This window comes from Corvus brachyrhynchos, unplaced genomic scaffold (assembly GCF_000691975.1).
Source record: "Corvus brachyrhynchos isolate BGI_N302 unplaced genomic scaffold, ASM69197v1 scaffold130, whole genome shotgun sequence".
In the NCBI taxonomy this organism is placed as follows: Eukaryota; Metazoa; Chordata; class Aves; order Passeriformes; family Corvidae; genus Corvus; species Corvus brachyrhynchos.
This window is the reverse complement of record NW_008236193.1, coordinates 1,803,420-1,824,864: the sequence shown is the minus strand read 5'-3', so window position 1 is coordinate 1,824,864 and position 21,445 is coordinate 1,803,420. Positions and strand designations below refer to the sequence as shown.

The following is a 21,445-nucleotide window of genomic DNA, read 5'->3' as shown; positions in this document are numbered from 1 at the left end:
AACAAATGTGCTGACCCATCTGTGTGCCCAGATTGCTGACATTTGAAGGTCAGGATCATTTGAAAGATCACTTGAAGGGCCTCAACTAATTAGGGGGATGTATCTGTAGACACTTTTTGTTATCTCTTACAGCAGTGGCCAGATTAATTTCTAGCTGGGCTTTCACCTTTCTAACTTTCTTTTTTGCATAACTTCACAACATCCTCGTAGCCCTACTGAGTTCTCTGCCCTTTCTTTCAGAGGTGATAAACTCTCTTTTTCTCCCTGAGTTCCAGCCAAATTTCTCTATTCAGTCAGGCCGGTGTCTTCCCTGCCAGCTCTGCATCTACACTGGCATCTGACATGGCATCTGACATAGCATCTGCATTTTCAGTGGGGTCTGTAGTGGTATCTTTATCTGCAATGATACCTCTGCAGTGGGTATCCTCCTCTGCAATAGAGTCTGCTACGATAACTTAACCTTCAATACTACCTACATCTGCAATGTTATCTGCACTGGAGCGTTGGACACAAGAAGTGCTACGTATAGCATTCCATATGCAGACAGCATTGCAGATCCTGTCGCATGTGTCGATAGCATTGCACAATTCTGTGGAGCCAGCAACATTTTTACAGATGTACACATACAGCACACCAGGACTCAGCACTGCTCAGGCCAAATATACACAATACCACACCATGTATGGATGGTGTTTGCCTCCCTCCATAACCACATTCCCCTCCTCTGTAGTACAGGAGAGACATCAACCAGGAGGGACGCTGCTGCAGGGGAAGGGTGCACAAGCATTCACTGCCCAGGGAGATGCTAAGGGCATCTCAGCAGCTCAGCCTGGGCAGAAGGCTCCAGGGCTTGACACAGCCCACCAGGACTGTGTGGGACTTCAGACAGGCTCTTTTTCCTGGTAGATGGCAGGAGGAGACACCATAGACCACAGTGGAGAGGAGAGACCCAGCAATGCCCTTCCAGCCTGCGGCTGGCCTAGCAGCAGCTGCAGCTGAAATGATCACTAGAATACACAGCGCATACTGCATTTGTTGAACAGGCCCAAAAGAAATCCATTAATTGCCTCTGACACTCAAGCAGCTTCAACATGGACCTGGCTACAGCCTTCCTCTACTCTCTTGCAAAAGAGGATAAGGAGCCACCAACAAACTGCAGTGGAGCCAGCGTTTGTATCTCTAGACCCCATCGGAGAACACACTCTGCACTTGCTTTTGGCAGTGACACCACTGCTACAGCAGTGGGCAAACACATGTGAGCCAGGCAATAGAAAAAACGGGCAAGCCAATGTGACTTGTCAGCACGCTCTGCTATCCTTGTGTTACTAAATCCCCCAGCATGGTCAGGATAAATAAACCCCTCTAACACGTTTTTTTAGTGTTTAGTCTTTTCAGTGTTAACAAGTAAGGCATTGCTTTATCCTTGGTCTGGAGGTGTGTGTATGGCCAACAAAATTCCAGCCTTCATACAGACATAGATACAAAACTTTTTCACTTATTTATACCTTGTTAACAAACAAATTAATGTTCATTGGTTCTAAATTACATAACTCATTAATTAGTATTCTATCTTCTATTGGCTGTTGATTTCTTGCTTCTTATGCTAATTAGTCCATATTTTTAGTCTTTTTAGTATCTTTTTCCTCCAGTAGGGACTTTCCAACACATATGAGTCTTTGTTAGTCTCCTCTTTATCTTCTGGTTTCTGCAAAAGGTCCTTGTTGTCCGTACATTCTGCATTTGTTGTGGATTTTTTTGTCACCCCAAGACAGCTTTCTAGATGTCCAGCTTCAACAATACATCTCTCTCTCCCAGGCTTTTTTCATTGAAGCGTATCAGAGTTAGTTTAGCAAAACGTAAAATTTCAGTTATTTTCCCAAGCTGTGTTCCCATAAAAGGAGCATATGACAACTTTGCTGAGCGCTGGCTAAAAGTGATTTAAGACTAACACACTACTTATAAATTACATACTGGTTATGATTAATTTTTTTAATAATTAGAAGTTAATTAAAACCATTAATTTTAAAATTAGAAAAGTTACATAATTTCCAGCAATTGGGTCTAGGAAAGGGAGCAGCCAGAGCACACAGGTGTATCTGGCTGTAGAAATTAAAAGTAAAAAGAAGCAAAAAAGCCTGGGGAATCAGCAGTTCAAGTTAAAATGACACCTCCTGTCTCAATCCACGAAGACCCTGTCCATGTTTTCTTTGTTTGGACAAGGGAGAATGAAAAAAAGAAAAATAAAATTAAAAGAGGGCAAGAATATTATTAAGAACCATTTATATTCCAAGATTAAGTAACTCATGTCTTGTAGGCAAACACAGATGCCATTGCAATTACTGTTGTAAATGCAGGTATCATTTCAGACTCCATTTCTTCTGCAGGTACCATTATAGATTAAGATTCCATGGCAGAGGGAAATGCCTCTGCAGATGAGTACCCCAATGGAGTTACCATTGCACATACCATTCATAACTTGCATCAAAGCTCTGTCTTCCAGCAACCAGGCATGTTGTGTGACCATCCGCACAGGTTGAAGACATTCCTCCTACCTGACTCCCAAGGCAGAATGGTGGGCACTACTTTGAGAGCAAAGCCTGCAACTCCAACGTGGACATCTGCGCCATCTGCCCTGGCTACTGCCAATGCCTCCATCCAGATAGAGCTGCCAAATCGAGAGGCTGCAGTGCAGATCTCTCACTGCAGGAAGTGACTGAATCTTTCTCTAGGGCAGGGACAGGCAGCAGACCTACCTGCAAAAGGTGTGCCCAGGTGGAGGACCACCTGTGACAAGCAGCTGAGAAAGGCAAGAGGCAGTGAGACGGCTGTATAGTTTCAGGGAGTCTGAGAAGGAGTTCTTTCCCAGGAAGGAGAAAGTCTGCTTGTTCCAAGCACAGTTTGCAGTAGACCCACAGCCCAAAGCCAAACAGCAAGAGACTCCCCCAGTGACACACATAAAAGGGAAGAGGACCAAGAGAACACACACAGAAGGGAGGAGGGCCAATGTGGAAGAATGGAGACTTGGAACAGCAAGGACTTCCCCCAAAGCCAGAGGTGGTCTTGCAGAACCTTTCCAGAAGACAGAGGTGCCCTTGCAGAACCTTTCAGTGGTCTGCAGGAAAGACCCAGCAGAAGAGGCACTGGAGGTGAGTAAGGCAGCCCCATCTACTCTCCATATAACAACCAGTAAGGCAGCATAAACTGCTCCCCATATAACAATCTGCACAACTAAGAAGAGGGTAATAGTAGGAGGAAACTCTTCAGAGAGGTATGGAGGCGCTATTTACTGGCCTGTTGCATTCTGTGGATTATGCTGCTTACCATGGACTCGTATCAGAGATGTCACTAAGAGACTACCATGCCTTGTCCGTCCACCATTACCTGCTGCTATTGTTTCATGTGGGTGCCAGTGGCAGAGTCAAGAGCAGTCTGAGCAGCATCAGGAAGGATTGCAGAGCCCTGGGAGCAGCAGTAGCTGCTGACTTTGGAGCACCGGTAGTTTTTCATCAGTCTTCCTGGTAAAAGGGAAGGGGTTTGAAAGAGCCAGTAGAATCTGGGGACTCAACAAATGGTTACAGGACTGGTGCCACAGCCAGGGGTTTGGCTACTTAGACCCATGGACTTGCTTTGAACAACCTGGTCTATTGGGGGCAGATGGAGTCCATCTGTCAGAAAAGTCAACAAGCATCTTCACTCACAGGCTTGTCAAGCTGGAAAAGAGGGCCTTAAACTACAATTGCTGGGGGAGGAGAGCCTCAGTCCATCCCACTCCTATCACAGACAGCAAGAGATGTCGTGAGCCTCAAGGCATCCTGGTCCAGATGGGACTGCATCCAGATGCAAGGGCTTCGCCAGCATCATGGGCATAGAGTCATTTTACTACCACCTCAGCCCCTTCTCAGAAGCTGTGGCCAATGTTCCTGCCCATTTCCTCTCCAGAAGCCAAAGGAATTATTTTCTGCAAGCGCTCCTGCAAATCCTAAGGGGAAAACTGGCTTGAGCAGCAGAACAAGCAGGATCCAGTGCAGGCTGCAGTGGGCCTCAACCATTTGCTTCTGGGGCAATGCTTGCTGATCCTTGTTGACATTTTGCAAAGAGAGATAGTGATGTGACGGTGCAGCCAAAGCGAGGGCTGTGCGAAAGGACAGGAGATAGGCTTGGCTGCTCAGGAAACCACAGCTCCCTTCCCACAGCTGCGGGTGCTGATAGAGGGCTGAGCAGCTCCCCGCTAGCATTGTCCCAAAGCACTGCCTGGGCCGTGAGCAGGAGGAGGCAGAGCAGCAGGAGAGCAAACGCTGGAAGTTTCACAGGTGAGTCACAGTGTTCACAGGGGCCTGGATGTTCATGGAAGTCACATCTGTGCACGGGAAGTTCCTTTCACATGATTCATGCTCCTGCCCTCCAAATCTAGCAGAGGGCTCGGCTGGTGCTGGGTAAGAGCATATTCAGGGAGATTCTTCCAGCACACAATTTGTCTGGGTTGAGCTGGGTGTGGGTACACTGGGACACAAACACTGCAGAGGGATGGCTTTTACAGTGGCAAGGGCAGCAATGCTGCTCCAGGGGAGAAGGCGTTGCTGTGAAGGGGCCCATGAGTCAGGTTCTCCCCACTATGGAAGAGAACAAGGTGAGAAAAAGGGCCAAGATTGCAGTAGGTGTGGGATTCATCCCTCTCTTCCCCCATCCCAGGGAGGAGCTGCAGAGCTCAGAGGGTGCCAGAGGGTCTGGCAGGGGATGCCAGTTCTGCTGCAAATGGTGCTTGCGCAGGAAAAAGGCAATGTGTAGGTGCATGCCTGCTTGCACCCACACCCCTCGGTTCTCCCCCCTCCAGGCCATGCAGGTTCCTGCCCTGACCCTGGTCACTCTCCTGGCCCTGCTGCCCCCAGCCCAGCCCTGCCCCTCAGAGATGAACAAGGTCAAGGACCTCCTGGAGGTGAACTGCACAGGGCAAGCTCTCCGCGCAGTGCCCCCAGACCTGCCTGCAGACACAGGCATCCTGCTGCTCAGCGACAATTGCCTGGAGTCCCTCTCCACCGCCGCCTTCCTGCCCCTCACCCGGCTTCAGGACGTCGACCTGGCCAAAAATGGGCTGGTGGCTCTGCACACTGGGGCCCTGCTGCCATCCCTGAAGGAGCTGATCCTCTCCCACAACGCACTGGGGGTCCTTCCTGTCCTGGAGGGCCTGCCTGCGCTTACCCACCTGGCTGTGGCCCACAACAGCCTGGAGACGCTGGCCCCGAGGGCTTTCCACACAGTGCCACAGCTGCAGGACCTGGACTTGCGAGGGAACAAGATGCAGCAGCTTCCCCAGGAGGCCTTTGCAGGACTGAGGGCACTCAAGGAGTTGGACCTCTCAGACAACCTCCTGAAGGAGCTACCCAAGGAATTGCTGCAGGACCTGCAGATGTTGGAGACCCTCTGGCTCTCAGGCAACCAGCTGCAGACCCTGCCCACTGACTTCTTCCCAAAGGGGCGCCTCTTCATGTATGTTTTCCTCACTGAGAACCCCTGGCATTGTGACTGTGACCTGCACTACCTCCAGACCTGGATCCGGCAGAATGCTGACGTCGTTTATCAGCCAGAGCGGGGCCTGGAGGAAACAAAGGTGGAGGTCGCACCCGAGAAGGTACTGTGCCACAGCCCTGCTGAGCATAGGCAGAAGCCAATCATTCACTTCAAGCTCAACTGCAGCATTGTGGGGGATGTGGATGAGGAAGGAGGGGATGAATATAATTATGGGGAAGAAACAACAGAGAAAGCTACCATGACCACCTTCCCCCCACATCCATTCATCTCCGAAGAGCACACTACCATGCCCTATGCTGTTACCTCACCTTACCTCCCTACCCTCACTACCAAAACACCTCCCCTCACCAGACCTTCCTTCAGCACCCCTTGTACCTCCACCCTTTGCCCAAGCACTTTGCTTGCGGTGCTGACAAGCATCAGAGCTCCCAGCACCACCACTCCTGTACCAGCCAGTCCCACCATGACACCCACACAGACCCCCAGCACTGCCACCATTTTCTCTAATACTACCACCATCACCCTGCAGAGATCTGCCACCCTTGACTCTGCCACCTCACTGCCAACCACTATGAGCAGCAGCCGTGCTAGCACCAATGGCCATCCCCAAACCACCCTTGCTACCAGCACAACCTATGCCAGTCTCATGGGGTCCACCGGCACATTTCCCACCACTTCCACAGCAGTGCCTTCTACTGCCATGCTAGAGGCCTCTTCCATTGCCAGACCTCCATCTCCTCCTCTGATGTCGGCCAACACCATGCTTTCCACTCATGTCCCAACACTACCACCTCCCCTGGACACCACACCCTTCACCCATCCTGCATGTTCCCCCCTATCTTCTCCTCCTCCTTTCTGCCCATGCTCCATCCCAGGACGGGCTGTACCCGTGCTGCGTTTGCAGGCAGGTGGGGAGGGTCCACAGTGGGGGCAGTGGGTGCTGAGGCACTGCTGCCTGTTGCACTGGGTGCTCTACCTGGCTTCCTTGGCTCTGCTGGTCCTGACCATGCTGGCTCTAGCAGGTTGGCTGGCATGGATGTGTCTGCTGGGACAGCCCTCTTGGCACCAGTCCCTGCAGACCCAAGAGGTGCAGTGTCCACTGCTGGAATGGAGGGAGTCAACAGGAAGCCCTATGATCCATCTCAGCAGCTTCAAAATCCCCCTCCAGCACCCCACATTCTGTACAATCAAGGAAGTGGAATTGTGTCCTGAGGTTACCTACTGCACAGTTAAAGATCTGGGGATACAACACAGTCCTCCTGCAAGTTACTCCTTTTGCACCACAAAGGAGTTGTGGGTTCACCACAGTCCTCTGCACACATCAGTCAAGCCTTCCTCCAGGAAGCTGATGGTCACAGACCTTGGATTCCAGAGGACCCCATCTGCTTACAGCCTGGACAGGGGTGTTGAAGCCATCGGTGATGTCAGAGTGAAATATGCGGGTAACACCATGTAAATGTTTCTGTACACTCAGAGAAAGAGATCGAGAGTCATGGCTCTGCTTCACATGCCTTATTTTACAAGGGAAAGATCTACTTGCCATCCAGCTCCTTGCTCTAGTATTCTCCAACCTCCTGAGGTTTCCAGAGCTAAAATAATTACTTGGGTATTTGGCAGAGGAAGATAATGTCCTAAACTGGTCAGTGATAGTCTGGGGCTGCCACTGCCTGGTTTTGGAGTGAGTGAGGGCAAGCGGAACTTACGTTGTGCTCTGTCGCAACTGCTTCTGTTCAAACGATGCACACAAAGATGCAATACACTTTCCACTCAGTGCCAGGTTCTTAATCACATAATAAATATTCTATGCCTGAATTTCAAAGGGGTGATGGTTTAATTTCATTGGACCTGCCACAGTCCTGGCAGGGCACAGTGAATGAGAAATTTGTCTTCAGTATATGGAGTAGTGAAGACAGAGGAGAAAAGTCCATGGAATCCCAGAATCCTAGAATATCCTGAGTTGGCAGGGACCCTTGAGGATCAAGTCCAACTCCTGGCCCTGCACAGACACCCCAGCAATCCCACTCTGTGCCTGAGAGCATTGTCTAAATGCTCATGGAGCTCTGGCAGCATTGGAGCTGTGCCATTCCCTGAGGAGACTGTTCATTTCCTGACCACCCTCTGGGGGAAGAACTTTTTCCTAATATTCATCTGTTGGGATGCCCCCATAACACAGCTCCAGCCGTCCCTGGGGTCCTGTCTCTGGTCCCAGAGAGCAGAGATCAGAGCTGCCCCTGTGCCTCCCTTCAGGGGAGGTCTCCCTGATGAGTACTCTAGGCTGAATTGTCTCCCTCAATGTACTCTAGGCTAAATAAGTCAAGTGCCGTCAACTGCTACTCAAACCCTTCCGCTTTAGACCCTTCCCCATCTCTGCAGCCTCTTTTGGATACTCCTTTGTTGCTACGACCCAGCCCACTGCGGGGCTGGGGCTGTGTAATGCCAACCAATCCCAGCCCCTCCCCTGGATCGAGTTTCCCCAAGAGGCAGACTGAGAGGGGTCGAGGGGCGGCTCAGAAGCCTAAGCTGCACCCCCTGGGCGGTGCCCGGGTCCAAGCCACCTCCCCCGGTTCGGGAAAATTCTCGGTTACTCGGTCGATCATTGGTTCTGTTATAACTCTCGCCTCTCGGGTTTACCACAGTGGTTCTTGTTCAATTGCATCCTCCCCCTGGCTTGTAACTCATTGGTTGTTTTCCCCTTTCCCCGCGGTTTTCAAACTCCCTATAAAACTGAGGACAAGCCTCGGGGAGGGAGGAGGGGAATCTCATCGTATTCCATCCCTTCCGAGCTTGTTCGGGTTGTGAAACTTCTAACAATAAACCTGTTAGAAGCCAGACCCGAACAGCCTCTCTCTTCCTTTGTCTCCGAACTTACATGAGCCGGTATCATCAGCTCCTGCCGTGTCTCCTCTGCAAAGAAGCCAGTGAGCTCAGCCAGCAGCACTTTTCCTGATGCCGAAGTCGATTCTGCGACGCACAGAAGTAACGCAGCTGGACTCTCTCTGACCGAGGGCACGCCAGAGCTCATGCAGCGACCACAGAACTGCGTTACTCTTTAATAGCTTTGGGTCCTTCTTGTATTTTGGCATCCAAAACTGCACACTTATACTCCTATTCCTGACTTTTGCCCCAAATGTGCGCTTCTTCCCTGTGGTATGGAATCACATGGGAAAAGCATCCCACTGGCAGGTAATAAGGAAAGTGCAAGTGTTGATGCCTCTGCATGACCAATTATGGGATGGCTGGGTACTGGGGAGTAGGGTGGGAGGCTTTGAAGGGCAACGGATGTGACTTGTAAGGGATTACACTGGGACAAAGCACTCAGGAGATGGCCAAACTTTGCGACTACTTGTCTAGATGTCACTCAAACATTTTGGGAGGTGTAAGAAGCAGACAACAGTCACCATTGGTGGGGGGTTGAATGGCTCGCCCCACCAATGGTGCACAAATGCACCATTCAAGGATCCTATGAATCACTTTTCCAGCCTGAAACGCAGTTCCAGTTCTAATTGCCCCAAATGTATTGTCAAACTGCTGAGTCAGCATGGCCTTCTGCCAGGTTAACTACTGGGTTCACAGGTGGGAACGTATGCCTGTGCTTGGCCAGCATGAGTGTGTCTGCTGGTGAAGGTCTGGTGTGCAAGTGTGTCCATGGACATGGACATACTGCGTTTGTAAGTGGGCACTTGTCCATCTGTTGGTGCTGTCCTCTTACCACACCATCCTTTCTATCCCTGTTTCCTGGGACAACGATGAGGCAAGCAGCTCCAGTGCTGGCACAGTCTGAAGGCCCCAACAGTGGGGGACAGACATCTGGGGAGCAGAGCTGTGGAAGAAGATCTGTGTATCTTGATGGACAGAAAGGTGAACAAGGTCCAGCAGTGCACCTGGCAGCAAAGGGAGGGCAACAAAACCTGGACTGGGTTAACAGAGACAGGGCCAGCAGGCCAAGGGAAGTGATTATCCCCTTCTCTTCAGAACTCATTAGACTACAGTTTTTCACCTTCCTCTACACATCTGAAGCCACCCAGTTCCCTCCCTACAGGAACTACTGGTACCCCAGTATTTCTCAGAATCCCGTTACCCTTGCCTCTCCTTTCAACTCCTCCCTGGAATTCTCCCATCTCTCCACAGAACAAGCTCTCCAGGTCACTCCAGGAATCCAAGACCTCTCAAAACCACCTAGGAACACCAAAGCCCCCTGTCCTGGGTTGCAGTGTATTCTATTACCATTCCCATCAACTGTTGAAATCAGGTGGGGCAGTGTTTCCTTGCCTCCTCCCCCCAGACTATCTTGCTGTTAATTGCCCATCATTGTCCTGCCGCCTGACTCAGAGATAACTCCCTCCGGACTATCTTCTGTTAATGAGCCTAATCAACACTTTGCCTCATGACTCGTTACCCCATTGTGAGATGCTCCACCCAGAGGGAGGAACCAAGCATCCCATCGTGGATATAATCTGAGGCTGAACACCAGAGACACCGGCTTCCCACTGGATTTCCAGAGGACAGGAGCTACACAGCCACCATTGGACTTTCTGAGGAAGAGCAGACTGTTTTACTACAGGATCACTGTTTCAGAGGACTGCAGCCACCATTCTACCAGATTGCTACCACCACCCTGCCTAACAGGGTGTCAGGTTGTACCTTGACTCTGTCAGTTTGACAGTGTTTTCTTTTACCTTTTTTTCCCCCCTTTTCTTTAATTTCCATTAAATTGTTATTCTGACTTGGTGCCTCCCACTGGTTTGTTTTCAAACTAGTACCCCCCCAGGACCCCCTATTGTACTCTATCAACCCCACCATCAACCCGCCCAAATCCTGGCACTCGCAGGACTCTATTCCCTCAGGATCTCCTATGCACCCCAAGATCCCTCTCAGTCCTGAGACAAACACATACACCCTCGTGCCCAGTGAACACAGGCACACAGAGCCCCAGTGCCCAGCACCACCCACCCAGGACACCCAGATCACTGCCCTCCTGCTCTCCTCCTGTTCCTTGTGAGAAGCACCTGGACGTCTGGGTTTCCCACCAGAAACAACAAGACCCAGACAGACAATTCAGGAAGCATTTTTATTCAAACCAGGTGGGGGGGGAAATTGGGGGATTCCCAGCTCCCAGTGAAGGGCTCAGACAAAGAAGACTGAGTATTCCTGGAGGCACAGTGCTACAGTGTGGGAAATCTCTATGTTCCACAGGTTCACTACAGTCTAGGTCATGTACCTTAAGGGTGAAGGGTTGCTGGAAACCACAGGAGGAACCCACTCTGGGAGAGGGGTCTGGACACTTTTGTCCCATAGAGGTACCCATGGATGCTACCTGGGTATCCCAGTATGGGGTGCAGAGTTTTTAAGCTAAATATACCTTAGGTATTATTGGGAGTTTCAGTTGATCTCAAGGGGTCCTTAAGGCAGCTGGGGCCACGCAAGGCAGGGGGTAAAGTGAGAACACAGGCTTGTAGGTCAGTATAGGCATGGGGCAAGGTGCCCCGGGTGATCCAGCGCCGGGTACCCGGCTGGTAGGCATGGATCAAGTGCGTGTCCTGGTAGGTCTCATGACTGTACCCTCCCAGTACAAGCAGTTCCCCTCCCAGTACAGCTGCACCCCCAACTACATGTGCACGGGGCAGGGGGCTGAGGAGGACCCAGATGTTCTGCTTGGGGCTGTAGACCTCAAAAGTCAGCTGGTCCCTGTAGCCAGTCTGCCCAGCCCGCTGACACAGGCCCCCGGCCACGTAGAGCTGCCCACCCGCCTCCTCCATGACGTGGCCAGCTCGCTGGCCATTCATGGGTGCCAGGAGTGTAACAGGTGCACCTGGGACATAGCGGAGCAAGGATGCCTGACACTGGTATGCTTCATCACACCCACCCGACACGTAGAGCTCACCATCCAGGGCACATGCCGCGTGCCCACACAGAGCCATTGGCAGGGGCTGGCACCTCCTAGGCAAGGAGAGAGGGAGGGGTGAAGGACAGGTTAACCAGGGCTATCCTGCAGTGACTGTCTACCCAGGGGTTCCCTGGGGTGCCATTGGCTGCTTCATTAACCACTCAGCAGGCAACACTTGCCAACACCCAACGAGCCCCAGTGGACAACATCACCTGACACAGAATAGATACCCCAGGGGCATCACTATTCAACACTTTGAGGGGTACCCTGCAGTGACGGTCTGCCCAGGGGTTCCCTGGGGTGCCATTGGCTGCTTCATTAACCACTCAGCAGGCAACACTTGCCAACACCCAACGAGCCCCAGTGGACAACATCACCTGACACAGAATAGATACCCCAGGGGCATCACTATTCAACACTTTGTAGTCGCCGCACCATTGGTCAACCACAGTGGGCTCCCTCAATGGACAACATTGGCCATCACCCTATGAACATTCTGCCAATGAGAGGAATCAAACTATTTGTCTCATTGGCAGATGGCCAACAAGACTTGCAATGAACACACTACTGGCCAAAAACTCACTTGCCACCCGCTAGGAAACACTGGCCATCACGCAGTCCACAAGGGACATGGTTGTTCAACAACCAGTAGACCTCTCCCAAATACCACTGCAAGTCCATCCTCCACTGGAGGCTTAGTGACCCAAAGCACTCAGTGGGCACCTTGGTCAAGGCAAGGGGCTCTTAGAGAAAAGGGAAACTAGGCATCTGCTGGAGCAGCCTCACCTCCAGGTGTCATTGGCCAGGTCGTAGCACTCCACAGTATCTGTGCAGTAGAGCTCCCCTGAGGTGCCCCCCAGGGCATAGATGAAATTCCCAAGTGCCACAGCAGCAAAGTAGCTCCGTCCACACGTCATACTGGCCAGACGCTCCCAGGAATCATTCATAGGCTGGTACCTGGGTTTGAGAGGCAAAGGGGCAAGAGACTACCTGTTACCTACAACACCATGAGCTGATGTTGGCACTGCTGAGGGCAACAACCCACCTACAACCTGCCAGTCCCAGAATGCCTTAGGGTCACATGGTCACCTTGCATGGGAATATCCTCTCCTTCTGGACAATACCAAACCCATAATGACCTGCGGCATCTCCAGATAGAAGCCTCCCGCTCCTACTCCCAAAAACCCTGTAACACCCCAGAGTAAGAGGGCACCTCTGAGTCCTACACCTAACCCATCCCAAAATGTCTTAGGGCCACTTGACCAGCTTCAATGCCACAATGTCTTGGATCCATGGGGCAGCTCTAGCTCTACCAACACCTCCTCTGATCCCACAATGTCCTGGTGCCACATGGGAACTCTAAGTCCTCTGTAGCTCTCACCTGTAGACACTGGCTAGGGTGTCATGGACCCCGTAGTAGTGCTTTCCACCCAGGACGTAGAGGTTGTTGCCCACCACAGTTACAGCATGACGGAAGCGTGGGCCATCAGGAAAGTGTCCCAGTTCCCTCCACTCAACCTGCTTCACCAGCCCCACAGCACTGAGGTAGCGGTCTGCAAACCAGAGGTGTCTGCTGGGCTTCCGGGCAGTCAGGTTGCCCTTTACTTTGTCTCCACCACAAACCACCAACACCTCTTGCAAGGAACGTACCCGGCATGGCAGCTGGGCCATGGGGGCGAAACTTGCTACCATGAGCTCATGGAGGACCTTTGGGTCAGCTACCCCTGCAGTCACAGATGGGACCTTCTTCAGCTCCAGGCTGGACATGAGGGCAAAGCGAACAGATGACAGGATCTCTTTGGCTAGATCCTCCTGGCCATCTCCATTGGCCATAAGCCACCGAGATGCTGCTTCCAAGGCTTCCAGTTCATGGAGGACATTGAGACCATCAGAGCGGAGGAGGCGGATGAGAAGGTGTGCAGGAAGATCCAAAAAGGCCGGTGTAATCACCACACAGGGGAAGGTGGCCAAGATGTAGTTCTCTGCTACATGGACCACCTCATCCAGCCCATAGGCCACAGCAAAGGCCAGCACATCAGGGCCAGTTTCTGGGGTCAGGCCATGGGTGAAAACATCCAGGCAGAGAGTGAGGAGCCCCCAGGCCTGGTAGCGCAGGGAGGTCTCAGCTGCCTCCAAGACCATGGGCCATGGCCCTGCTACAGCTCCTGTGTAGGCAAAGGAGAGGAGGAGACGCAGCTCGGCTGGGGACAGCCCCGTGACCAGCGGGTCGGCAGGGTTGTGGGTGGCCTCCCGCATGGGGCAGGTGAAAAGGGCCCGGAAGAAGTCACAGGAGCAGCTCAGGGCCAGTCGCTGAACTAGGAGGAAGGAGGAATAATGGTGGGAGGCAGCAGGGAACCCTCTGCACTGTGCAGCCCCCAGAACTCACGTGTCCTGGCCCCATGCCCATCAAAGCCCCAGCTCTGCCCAGGGGAGCAGCCCTGAGGGCACCTCTAGAGCGTGACATGCACCTGGAGCTGCAGCCTTATCATCCCCACCAGAGGACTTGGCTGTCCCAGAGCGCTCTGTCCCACTCCTCAGCCCCTCATGGAGGACCCCCACCCCCTGCTCACCTGGGATGACCTCGTTCCCTGCCTGGAGCTGGAGGTCACAGCCCACACCATTGGCATGGAGCTGCTCCATGGCTCTTAGCGTCTCCCACTGCTCCTCCAGGGGCTCAGGACCTTCTTCCTGGTGGTCAATCTCCAGACGCAGGGCACAGGCGGCCACCAGCCGGGGTGCACCCAGGGCCCAGGCAGCCTCCTCCACCTCTTTCGCCCGGCCATGGGGCACAATTCCCCCATAGGCAAAGGTGAGCACAGCCCGCCAGCCCCACAGTGTGGCCCCAGGTGGCAAGGGGACATGGGGTGGGGGATCTTGGCGGAGTTGTCTGGTCCTGCTCTCCAGGAAGCGGTGGAAGAAGGAGCTGATGGAGGCCAGGACCACAGCATGGGCCATGTCACTCTCTGGGCCCACAGCCACATCCACCAGCTGTCCTGTGGTGCGGAGGTGGTCAGCCATGGCCAGGAAGTGTCCAGCGTGAGCCCGATCCTGCAGGCTCCACTGGTCTGGGGCTGGCCCCTCTGCAACCCACATCTTGCCTGTGGGAACACATGGAGCAGGGTGTCAGGGTGCTGTCTCCACAGCTGGAGCTTCTGGCCCATGGCTGGAGTACTGGCTGGGGATATGGGATCTTGCTGCTGGCACTGCCACATAGCACTGGATCCACCACCAAAGCCTTTACCCCACAGCCAGCGACACCAGGCTCTGCTACTGTTCCATTACTAAATTTGATGCCTCTTGGCAAAACCGCAGCTCCATAGGTGAGAACAACAGCCCATTTCACTGCCCCACTGAGCCTGATCCCCTCACCTGCCTCATCTCTGAAGCCTTAGCATGAAGCTACTGACCCAGAGCCAACACTGCTGCCCCACAACCCCGTAGCTCAGGCCACTGTCATCACCTTCAGTCCTATAGCACGCACAACCAAGCCCTTCCTCAGCCATTGCCCCATTAGCTGAAACTACTGATGGTCCAACAGCAACCAAGACACTGGCCCCCAGCAAAGCGCCCGTCACACCTGCTCGGTGCATGGCAGTGCCTGCTGTGCACTGCCTGTTGTGTGTCATGCTGCCTGTCACACATTGTGATGCATTATCCCCCTAGTTGTCTGCAATGTTGCATGTCATGCTCCCCTGCACCACAGACTGTCGAGATGTGCTGACCCTCATGACATTGTTGCCACCCCTTGCCCCCGCCGTGTTGCTCGCTGTTTGTGCTGTGTCGCGTGTCCTCACTCACCAAAGGCCATGCGCTTTGCAGCCCAGTGAAGCGCTTGCTGTATGCCGTGTCCTGCATTACTGCATGGTTTGTTATGCTGTGCCATGCGCTTGTCCCCCTTACCGCCTGCTGCTGCTCCACAGAACTCCTGTGACCCTCTAGGAATGTGCCTGGGTAATTATAGACCAGACAGGACACGTGGCCCCAGCCAGGAGCTGGGAGAGGCTCAGGCAGAGGGAGGTCCAAGGCCCCAGAGTCCCAAGGCTGGGGCGGTGGGGTCACTGAATTCTCTGAGGACAGGCAGCAGGGCCAGCTGAAGCTGACAGCAGCTTCTGTAAACACTGTGCTACCATGGGCAGGTTCTGCTGGGGATCCCTGGCCCCTTGGGCCCCTCTCTAAACACTGCTCTTCTCCAGATCCCAGGGTGAAGCAGAGCCCCCTCCCAAGTCCTCAGGTAGGAGAAAATCCCCTGTCCCCCCACCCCCATGAGGGGGTGACAGAATATCATGGTTTAGCATAGTTTGGGTTCTTAGTTAAAGAGGGCTCCATCGGTCACGGAAGTAATTCTTTGCAAAGAGGCGCTTACAACTTCCTCCAGACCCAATAGAACCAATCAACTGGCTAGTTTGAATATTGGCAACTTTCTTAAGCCACTTAAGAAGCTTGACACACCTCTGTAATCCACATTTAAGAACGAACAAAGCCCGGGAAAGCTTCTCTTGCTTCCAGCTTTTGGGTAGGTAACTGGGGGCCCGCAGCACGGCCCAGCAGGGCCGGGCCAGGCCCTGCTCGGCACATCTTGGCTGAGATCTCAGTCGCTTCTGCTCGCTGGACACCCGGCGCAGCCCCTCAGTGTGGGCCCGGCCGGCCGGGACACAGCCACCCCGGAGCCCCGCAGCCCTGCTCCTGTGGGCGGCTCCGCGGCGCGGCTCGGCCAGGGCGGCCCCCACCCAGTGCGGCCGAAATTCATCTGAGGCCGCTGCCCGGCAAAGATCATGGGACCAACACCGATAAGCAAATTCCAGCTGCGAGGCCCGGGTGAGATTAACCCTTTTAGTGCTGTAAGTTTCCTCCAATACAGATGAAACCTGCAGACATCAATCCTCTCCCGAGTCAGAGAAAGAAGGTGAAGGCATGAGAAGAAAACACCATAAAGACACCAAAGTCAGTGAAGAAGGAAGAGCTGAAACCCTGAGGGAGGAGAAAGAGGAGATGCTTCAAACCTAGAAGCTGAAATTCTGTTGTAAAGCTATGGTGATGGACTATGATGCATCAGAGTACCCGCTGTAATTTCATGAAGCTTAGGGGGGGTAGAGTGTTCAAATTGCAATTGTGAGCAGAAGTACTTGTGCTGAAAAGAGCAAATGTTGAAGTAGCTGTAATTTGATGAGAAGCTTGAACAGAGATGAAAGTGATGAAGACCCTTGCTCCCAGGGAAGGAGAAGACCTCTGTTCCTAGAGATGAAGATGCTCGCAGAGATAGGTGAAGGGAACCTTTGTTTCTGAACAGCTCATCCTTAAAATGGTACCCCAGTAGCTCAGGACTGGACCCTCGAAAGCAGTTGTGGGGAAAGCTGTAAGTCAGGGGAAGGGACTCTCACATGCGAGTAGAGAACCAACCCAGGCAGCTGTCTTGCTGTGACATTGGAGCCACGAGAGAACTGTTTCTTGTGGAGATGTCTCCATAGCATGAGCAAGAGAGACTCCTCACCCTAAGCGAACTGAAAAAGATTATTATAGAGGTGGTAAACTGATTGAAAATCTAAAGGGTTGTCTTTTTATGTTGTCAGTGGGAGAAGGGAGAAAGGTGAGGGGAAGAGAAGTGTTCTGAAGGTTTAGTCTGACTTTCTTTTCTTTCTTTTAGGTCTGTTAATAAACTTCTTTTATTCTTTTAAGTTTTGTGCCTGCTTTGCTTTCTCCTAATTCTTATCTCACAGAAGGAAAGTAAGTAAGTAATGGGTATCTTGAACCAAACCACTACACAGGTCTACCATCACCTGCTGTGCTTCTGAGCTGCAGCCCAGCCCAAAGAGCTGGAGGTCTCAGCCCCAGGAGCACACAGGGACACCAGCTCCTCAACCCAGCCTCAAGTGCCCCCAGGACCACCCCACACACACCCAGGACCCCATTGGCCCACAGAGCACAAACCAGAGCAACACAACCTGCCACAGCTGACTGTGTCCTTGTATCACTGTCCCTCCCTCTGCTGTCCTCTGGTGCTCCAATCTCCTTGCCTTGTCCCCTCCCCTCACACCCCATGTTCCCCTCTCCCATGCACCTGCATCCCCCATACCCACATTCCTTGTCCTGTAACACATGCACCCATCCCCTAATGTCCCATCTCTGTCCCACAGTGTTCCCACATGTCCAGTTAATTCTGTGTTCCCAAAGATCTTTTCACATCCCCTACAAGTCTATTTTTCAGCACTTAACCTGCTTGTGAGATTATTTTTTTCTATCTAGTTAGAATTTCCCTATCTTGTTATTTCCCACCCTTCACTGCACACCTGAGCCTGCATTTTCTGTAGCCACTAAGTTGTGAAAAAGTGCTATTAGATCAAATCTTGACATTTTCTCCAGGCAAAATGATCCAGTTCTTGCCTCTCTTTGTGCATCTTGTGGCTCCATGCTCTCCACCTTAGTGGGTTCGCAGGACACACTTCAGTTTGTTCATAGAAAATTCAACCAGACACAGCTATAAGCAACCTGCTCCAGCTCTCAGCTGGCATTCAGCGGTCCCTTCCAGCCCCAGATATTCCTCAATTTCAACCATGAAGCATTTAGCTCTAGACTTCCTGAAATGCTTTTTGGAGAAAGACTTCAGGCTCCCAAACACCTTCTCGTGGGCAACCCACAACTTCTTCCCTACCCCACCTTCCCCATCTTCAGCGCAGAGCCAAGCACTCCTTCAGAAGCTTTGGCTCCAGACCCTCACTGATGGGCTCAGTGCAGCGTAATCCCAATCCTTGTCAAGAAGCCCCACAGGGCCCACTCAACTGCAAGGACCTCACTGAAGCTACAGCGTAGTGCTCACACTTGCGCACACAATGCCGAGACATGGAGGCAAAGTGAACACAGAAATCGCAGCCAGACCAGAAGATGCCGCTTCCCCTTCAGCAGCTCCAGCTTTCTGCACCTCAGCCCAAACGCCGGGAAACAGCCGCACAACACCACAATGTTGTGACAACTGCTGACTGGACCGAATCTTTATTACACAATGTCCTAAGTACATACAGCATTTGGAAGCCAGCTCACAGGGGTGAAAGGTGACGTTTACAGCTTGGGAGGTCCTGTCAGCCTCCAGCCCTCCTGGTTACCAATCTTCATGAGAGCCGCAGTGATTCCAAACCCCAGACATGCCGTGGTGCCAGTGAGGTAACTGTGAGCTGAAGAAAACACATCAAAGCAGAAAACACCCATTAAGGCACATTAAGTCCTGTGCAGCAGATCTCGATAGACTGCCGTTTTTCGTAAGTCCCTTGACCATCAGCAACATTGTCTGGCCAGAGGAATTGGAAAAGTGGCCTTTTTATAAAATTGAGTTCTCATGCTTTTAGCTTGCAATTTGAAATATCAATTTCAATAATCCACTGCCCCATCCCTTTAAGTCGGCAATCTTAAATGGCTCATTTAAGTGACAAAATATAACAAATATTGTGACCAAAAAAACAATCACTGCTTTGAACTCTCATCAGCTCAGCAACTAGGACAAATAAAGATTAATTCTATTTCACCACAATTACAACTTAAATAAATCCCTCACTTCTTTAGGTTCAAGGATGAATGTCTACAGAAAACAGAGCTGTGTCAGTATCTGCAGGAGCTGCTTAAGCCTTACAAGGGGCTATAGGAGCAACAGCAGCAGGACACAGCTTGTCCCTCAGACTATGTAAAGAATTCACACGGCAGATATTAGATTGTACTTCCTGTCTAAAATAAAACACACTTCTTGCCAAGAAAACATGGATTTCCACAACTATATTTTTCCTATCCTGCAATTTTAAGGTATAACTGGTAGCTCTTACTGGCAGCACTGAGTCACCTCTCCTTTCATTCTGTGTATCACTTCATGCTCCCTTTGGTGCCCTCCCCTCCTGTAGCCATATTTATTTTAGCAGGTCCATACAATGCCAATGAAACTGGCATGAATACAGGCTGAGATGAATCTTTACCAAAGAAGCCTGGCATCAACATTCTTTAACATTTTTCCCCAACAGAAAAGTTTCTAAAACCAGCACATTTCAATTCAGGCACATTTCAGTGTTCACAGTTACCTCTTGCTCCCAAGACAGCTCCTGCTGTGCAACCGCCTATGAAATAGTTCAAAGGATCCTCTGGTTCTTCCCGGACTTGGGCACTGAGGCAGGTACTTAAGCCAAACACAGCTCCTAGTGTAGCTGTAAACAAGAAGTAAAAAAACAAAACCAAAATCCTCAAGGACCAGAGAATTCACACCGAGCATGATTTCGATATTCACAGTGGCTACAATGGAAAACCAGGGACATCCTATCCCAGCTGCTACAGTGAGGGTCAGCATCACCCAGTCCCACCCAGCTTCCCTGGGTTTCTCCCCCTGCACCACATGGATCCCGCTCAGCTGTGAGCTGCACCCTCAGAGCGCCCCACACCCACTGCCGCCAAACAGCACCGCATCCTGCCGGGGTATCGGCACAGGCCTTACACCCTTCCCAACAAGGTGATGGGATAGCCCCTGACAGCCGGGGGTACTGCAGGGGAGCAGTGCTGTCTGTGCAGCCACCTCCCCAGCTTTGCCTGGACTCTGCACTGTAACTCAGCCATCAAGTCCCTGTGAGCCCACCTCACAGCACTGGGCAGAGCAACCCCAAGGGCTCTGCTCTCCCTGCAGACTGCTAGTCCTGTCACTTTCCTCCTCTGCCTGCCTCAGGCTCACAATGGTTTCTGGATAGTAGAAAAATTAACTGGGTTTGTAAATTATTCTTGTTGTAAACTGACTTTGAAATTGAATTAAGAATTTTGAATTGAACTAAGAAACTGCAAAGTAGAAGCATCCTGTCCACTGAGTTACACACCTCATCTAATACAGACTCTTGATCATGAAATGTGAAGCTGTCTACCAGGCACCATCTGCAGGTTTCAATTCATCTTTCTTGGGACCAATAAAAATGTCCAGGACAAAAATTTTCAATCCCTATATAAAACCAGCAGCTCCTGTTACAAACCTGGGCAGATTTCAGCAGAAAATGAAATACGCTGATCCCAAAATCAGCTGAAAAGAGCACTGCAGAAACAAAACCCCCAGACCTAGAGCTGCACTTCAGCTTTCCTGCTCTCCCTGCTTTGGACAAAGGCATCTGTAGGCAAAACACACAGCTTGAGGCCATGAGGTGTGATCCCAGAACAGAGGACAGGATAAACCCTTCCTCGGGTGTGAAACTGGTAAGAGGGCCCAATATGCCTGTTTAGGATTAAGGGATTTATTGAAATCATAGTTGATTACATGATTCAGTCCTTTCATAACGACCTCAGCTCATTAGAGGAGATGCCAGACCCTGGTTTAGAGTCAAACGACTCAAAAACACAGACTTGGACTGACTGTGCCCCAACTCAGAGCACCAGCACTTGGGGAGCAGTAGAGGTGGCACAAGGCATTGAATTAGACTGAAAAGCAAGAGTCTGCTAAGAGGAAAACTGCACCTGACAAGGGGCTGAGGGAGCTTCAACCACGCAGCCCCCTCAGCTCCCTGCTCCTCTCTTCAGCATTCACTTTCTCTTCCTAAGACAATTCAAGACAACTGCATGGTTTCTGTTTGTCTATAACACGTAATGGGAAAACCCCCACGTTTATTTTCCTTTTGCCACCAAAACCATTGCATTGTTCTTCAGCAGATGCAGTTTATTAAATACAATGCCTAAATACATTAAGCAAAAAAAAATAATTTGCTTGCACTATGTTGTTGCCCACAAACTGGGTAGTCTGGAGATTTAAAAAAAAAAATAAATAAAAAAGTACCTTTACTCTAGATTGCAAAAAAAAAAAATGACCTGCAAATCAAGAACATGTCTTTCCATGTCAGTAGTCAGTGTTCTGGCTGTTGGCCAAACAACGACCCAGGGCCGATGGAGGACAGAGACGCCGAAACCGTGCAGGGGCAGAGGCAAGGGCAGGTGCGAGGGCGCAGCCAGACGGGGCAGAGGCGAGGCCGGCGCCCCTGCGGAGCGCGGGAGTCCCACCCTACAGTTACACCGCCAGAGTGCCGGCCCTTACCCATCGTGACA

At 51.7% G+C, this 21,445-nt stretch overlaps 3 protein-coding genes across 5 annotated transcripts; 1 reads left to right on the top strand and 2 right to left on the bottom strand.

Annotated features, from left to right (window-relative positions):
- The first annotated feature begins 1,521 nt into the window (after positions 1-1,521).
- Positions 1,522-9,770, top strand: LOC103620696 (platelet glycoprotein Ib alpha chain-like). Its single transcript, XM_017739840.1, has one exon. The coding sequence runs from the start codon at positions 4,592-4,594 to the stop codon at positions 6,980-6,982; it is 2,391 nt and encodes a 796-aa protein (XP_017595329.1). The 5' UTR covers positions 1,522-4,591; the 3' UTR covers positions 6,983-9,770.
- Positions 9,771-10,575: 805 nt separating this feature from the next.
- KLHL33 (kelch like family member 33) lies at positions 10,576-16,275 on the bottom strand. Of its 3 annotated transcripts, none has more exons than XM_008639805.2 (5): positions 15,860-16,275; positions 13,981-14,508; positions 12,792-13,725; positions 12,197-12,367; positions 10,576-11,463 (listed from the first exon to the last, which is right to left on the bottom strand). In XM_008639805.2, the coding sequence occupies exons 2-5, from the start codon at positions 14,501-14,503 to the stop codon at positions 10,887-10,889; spliced, it is 2,205 nt and encodes a 734-aa protein (XP_008638027.1). In that variant the 5' UTR covers positions 14,504-14,508; positions 15,860-16,275; the 3' UTR covers positions 10,576-10,886. The 3 variants fall into 3 exon arrangements, with proteins under 3 accessions (XP_008638027.1, XP_017595306.1, XP_017595321.1); XM_017739817.1 differs by lacking the exon at positions 15,860-16,275 and adding an exon at positions 15,209-15,803; XM_017739832.1 differs by lacking the exon at positions 15,860-16,275 and adding an exon at positions 15,311-15,337.
- A 2,090-nt stretch (positions 16,276-18,365) lies between these two features.
- Positions 18,366-21,439, bottom strand: NDUFA11 (NADH:ubiquinone oxidoreductase subunit A11). The gene is made up of 3 exons (XM_008639354.1): positions 21,435-21,439; positions 19,462-19,584; positions 18,366-18,573 (listed from the first exon to the last, which is right to left on the bottom strand). The coding sequence occupies exons 1-3, from the start codon at positions 21,436-21,438 to the stop codon at positions 18,461-18,463; spliced, it is 240 nt and encodes a 79-aa protein (XP_008637576.1). The 5' UTR covers position 21,439; the 3' UTR covers positions 18,366-18,460.
- Between the last annotated feature and the right edge of the window lie 6 nt (positions 21,440-21,445).

Excerpts from the sequence above, each read along its gene's own strand:
- LOC103620696 (XM_017739840.1), top strand. The coding sequence starts at position 4,592 with ATGAGTCAGGTTCTCCCCACTATGGAAGAGAACAAGGTGAGAAAAAGG.
- KLHL33 (XM_017739817.1), bottom strand. The coding sequence starts at position 15,293 with ATGGCACAGCATAACAAACCATGCAGTAATGCAGGACACGGCATACAG. Across the intron at positions 13,726-13,980 it reads AGGGAACGAGGTCATCCCAG|TTCAGCGACTGGCCCTGAGC; the intron begins GTGAGCAGGGGG and ends CCTTCCTCCTAG. Across the intron at positions 12,368-12,791 it reads ACCCTAGCCAGTGTCTACAG|GTACCAGCCTATGAATGATT; the intron begins GTGAGAGCTACA and ends TCTCAAACCCAG.
- NDUFA11 (XM_008639354.1), bottom strand. Across the intron at positions 18,574-19,461 it reads AGCTGTCTTGGGAGCAAGAG|CTCACAGTTACCTCACTGGC; the intron begins GTAACTGTGAAC and ends TGTTTTCTTCAG.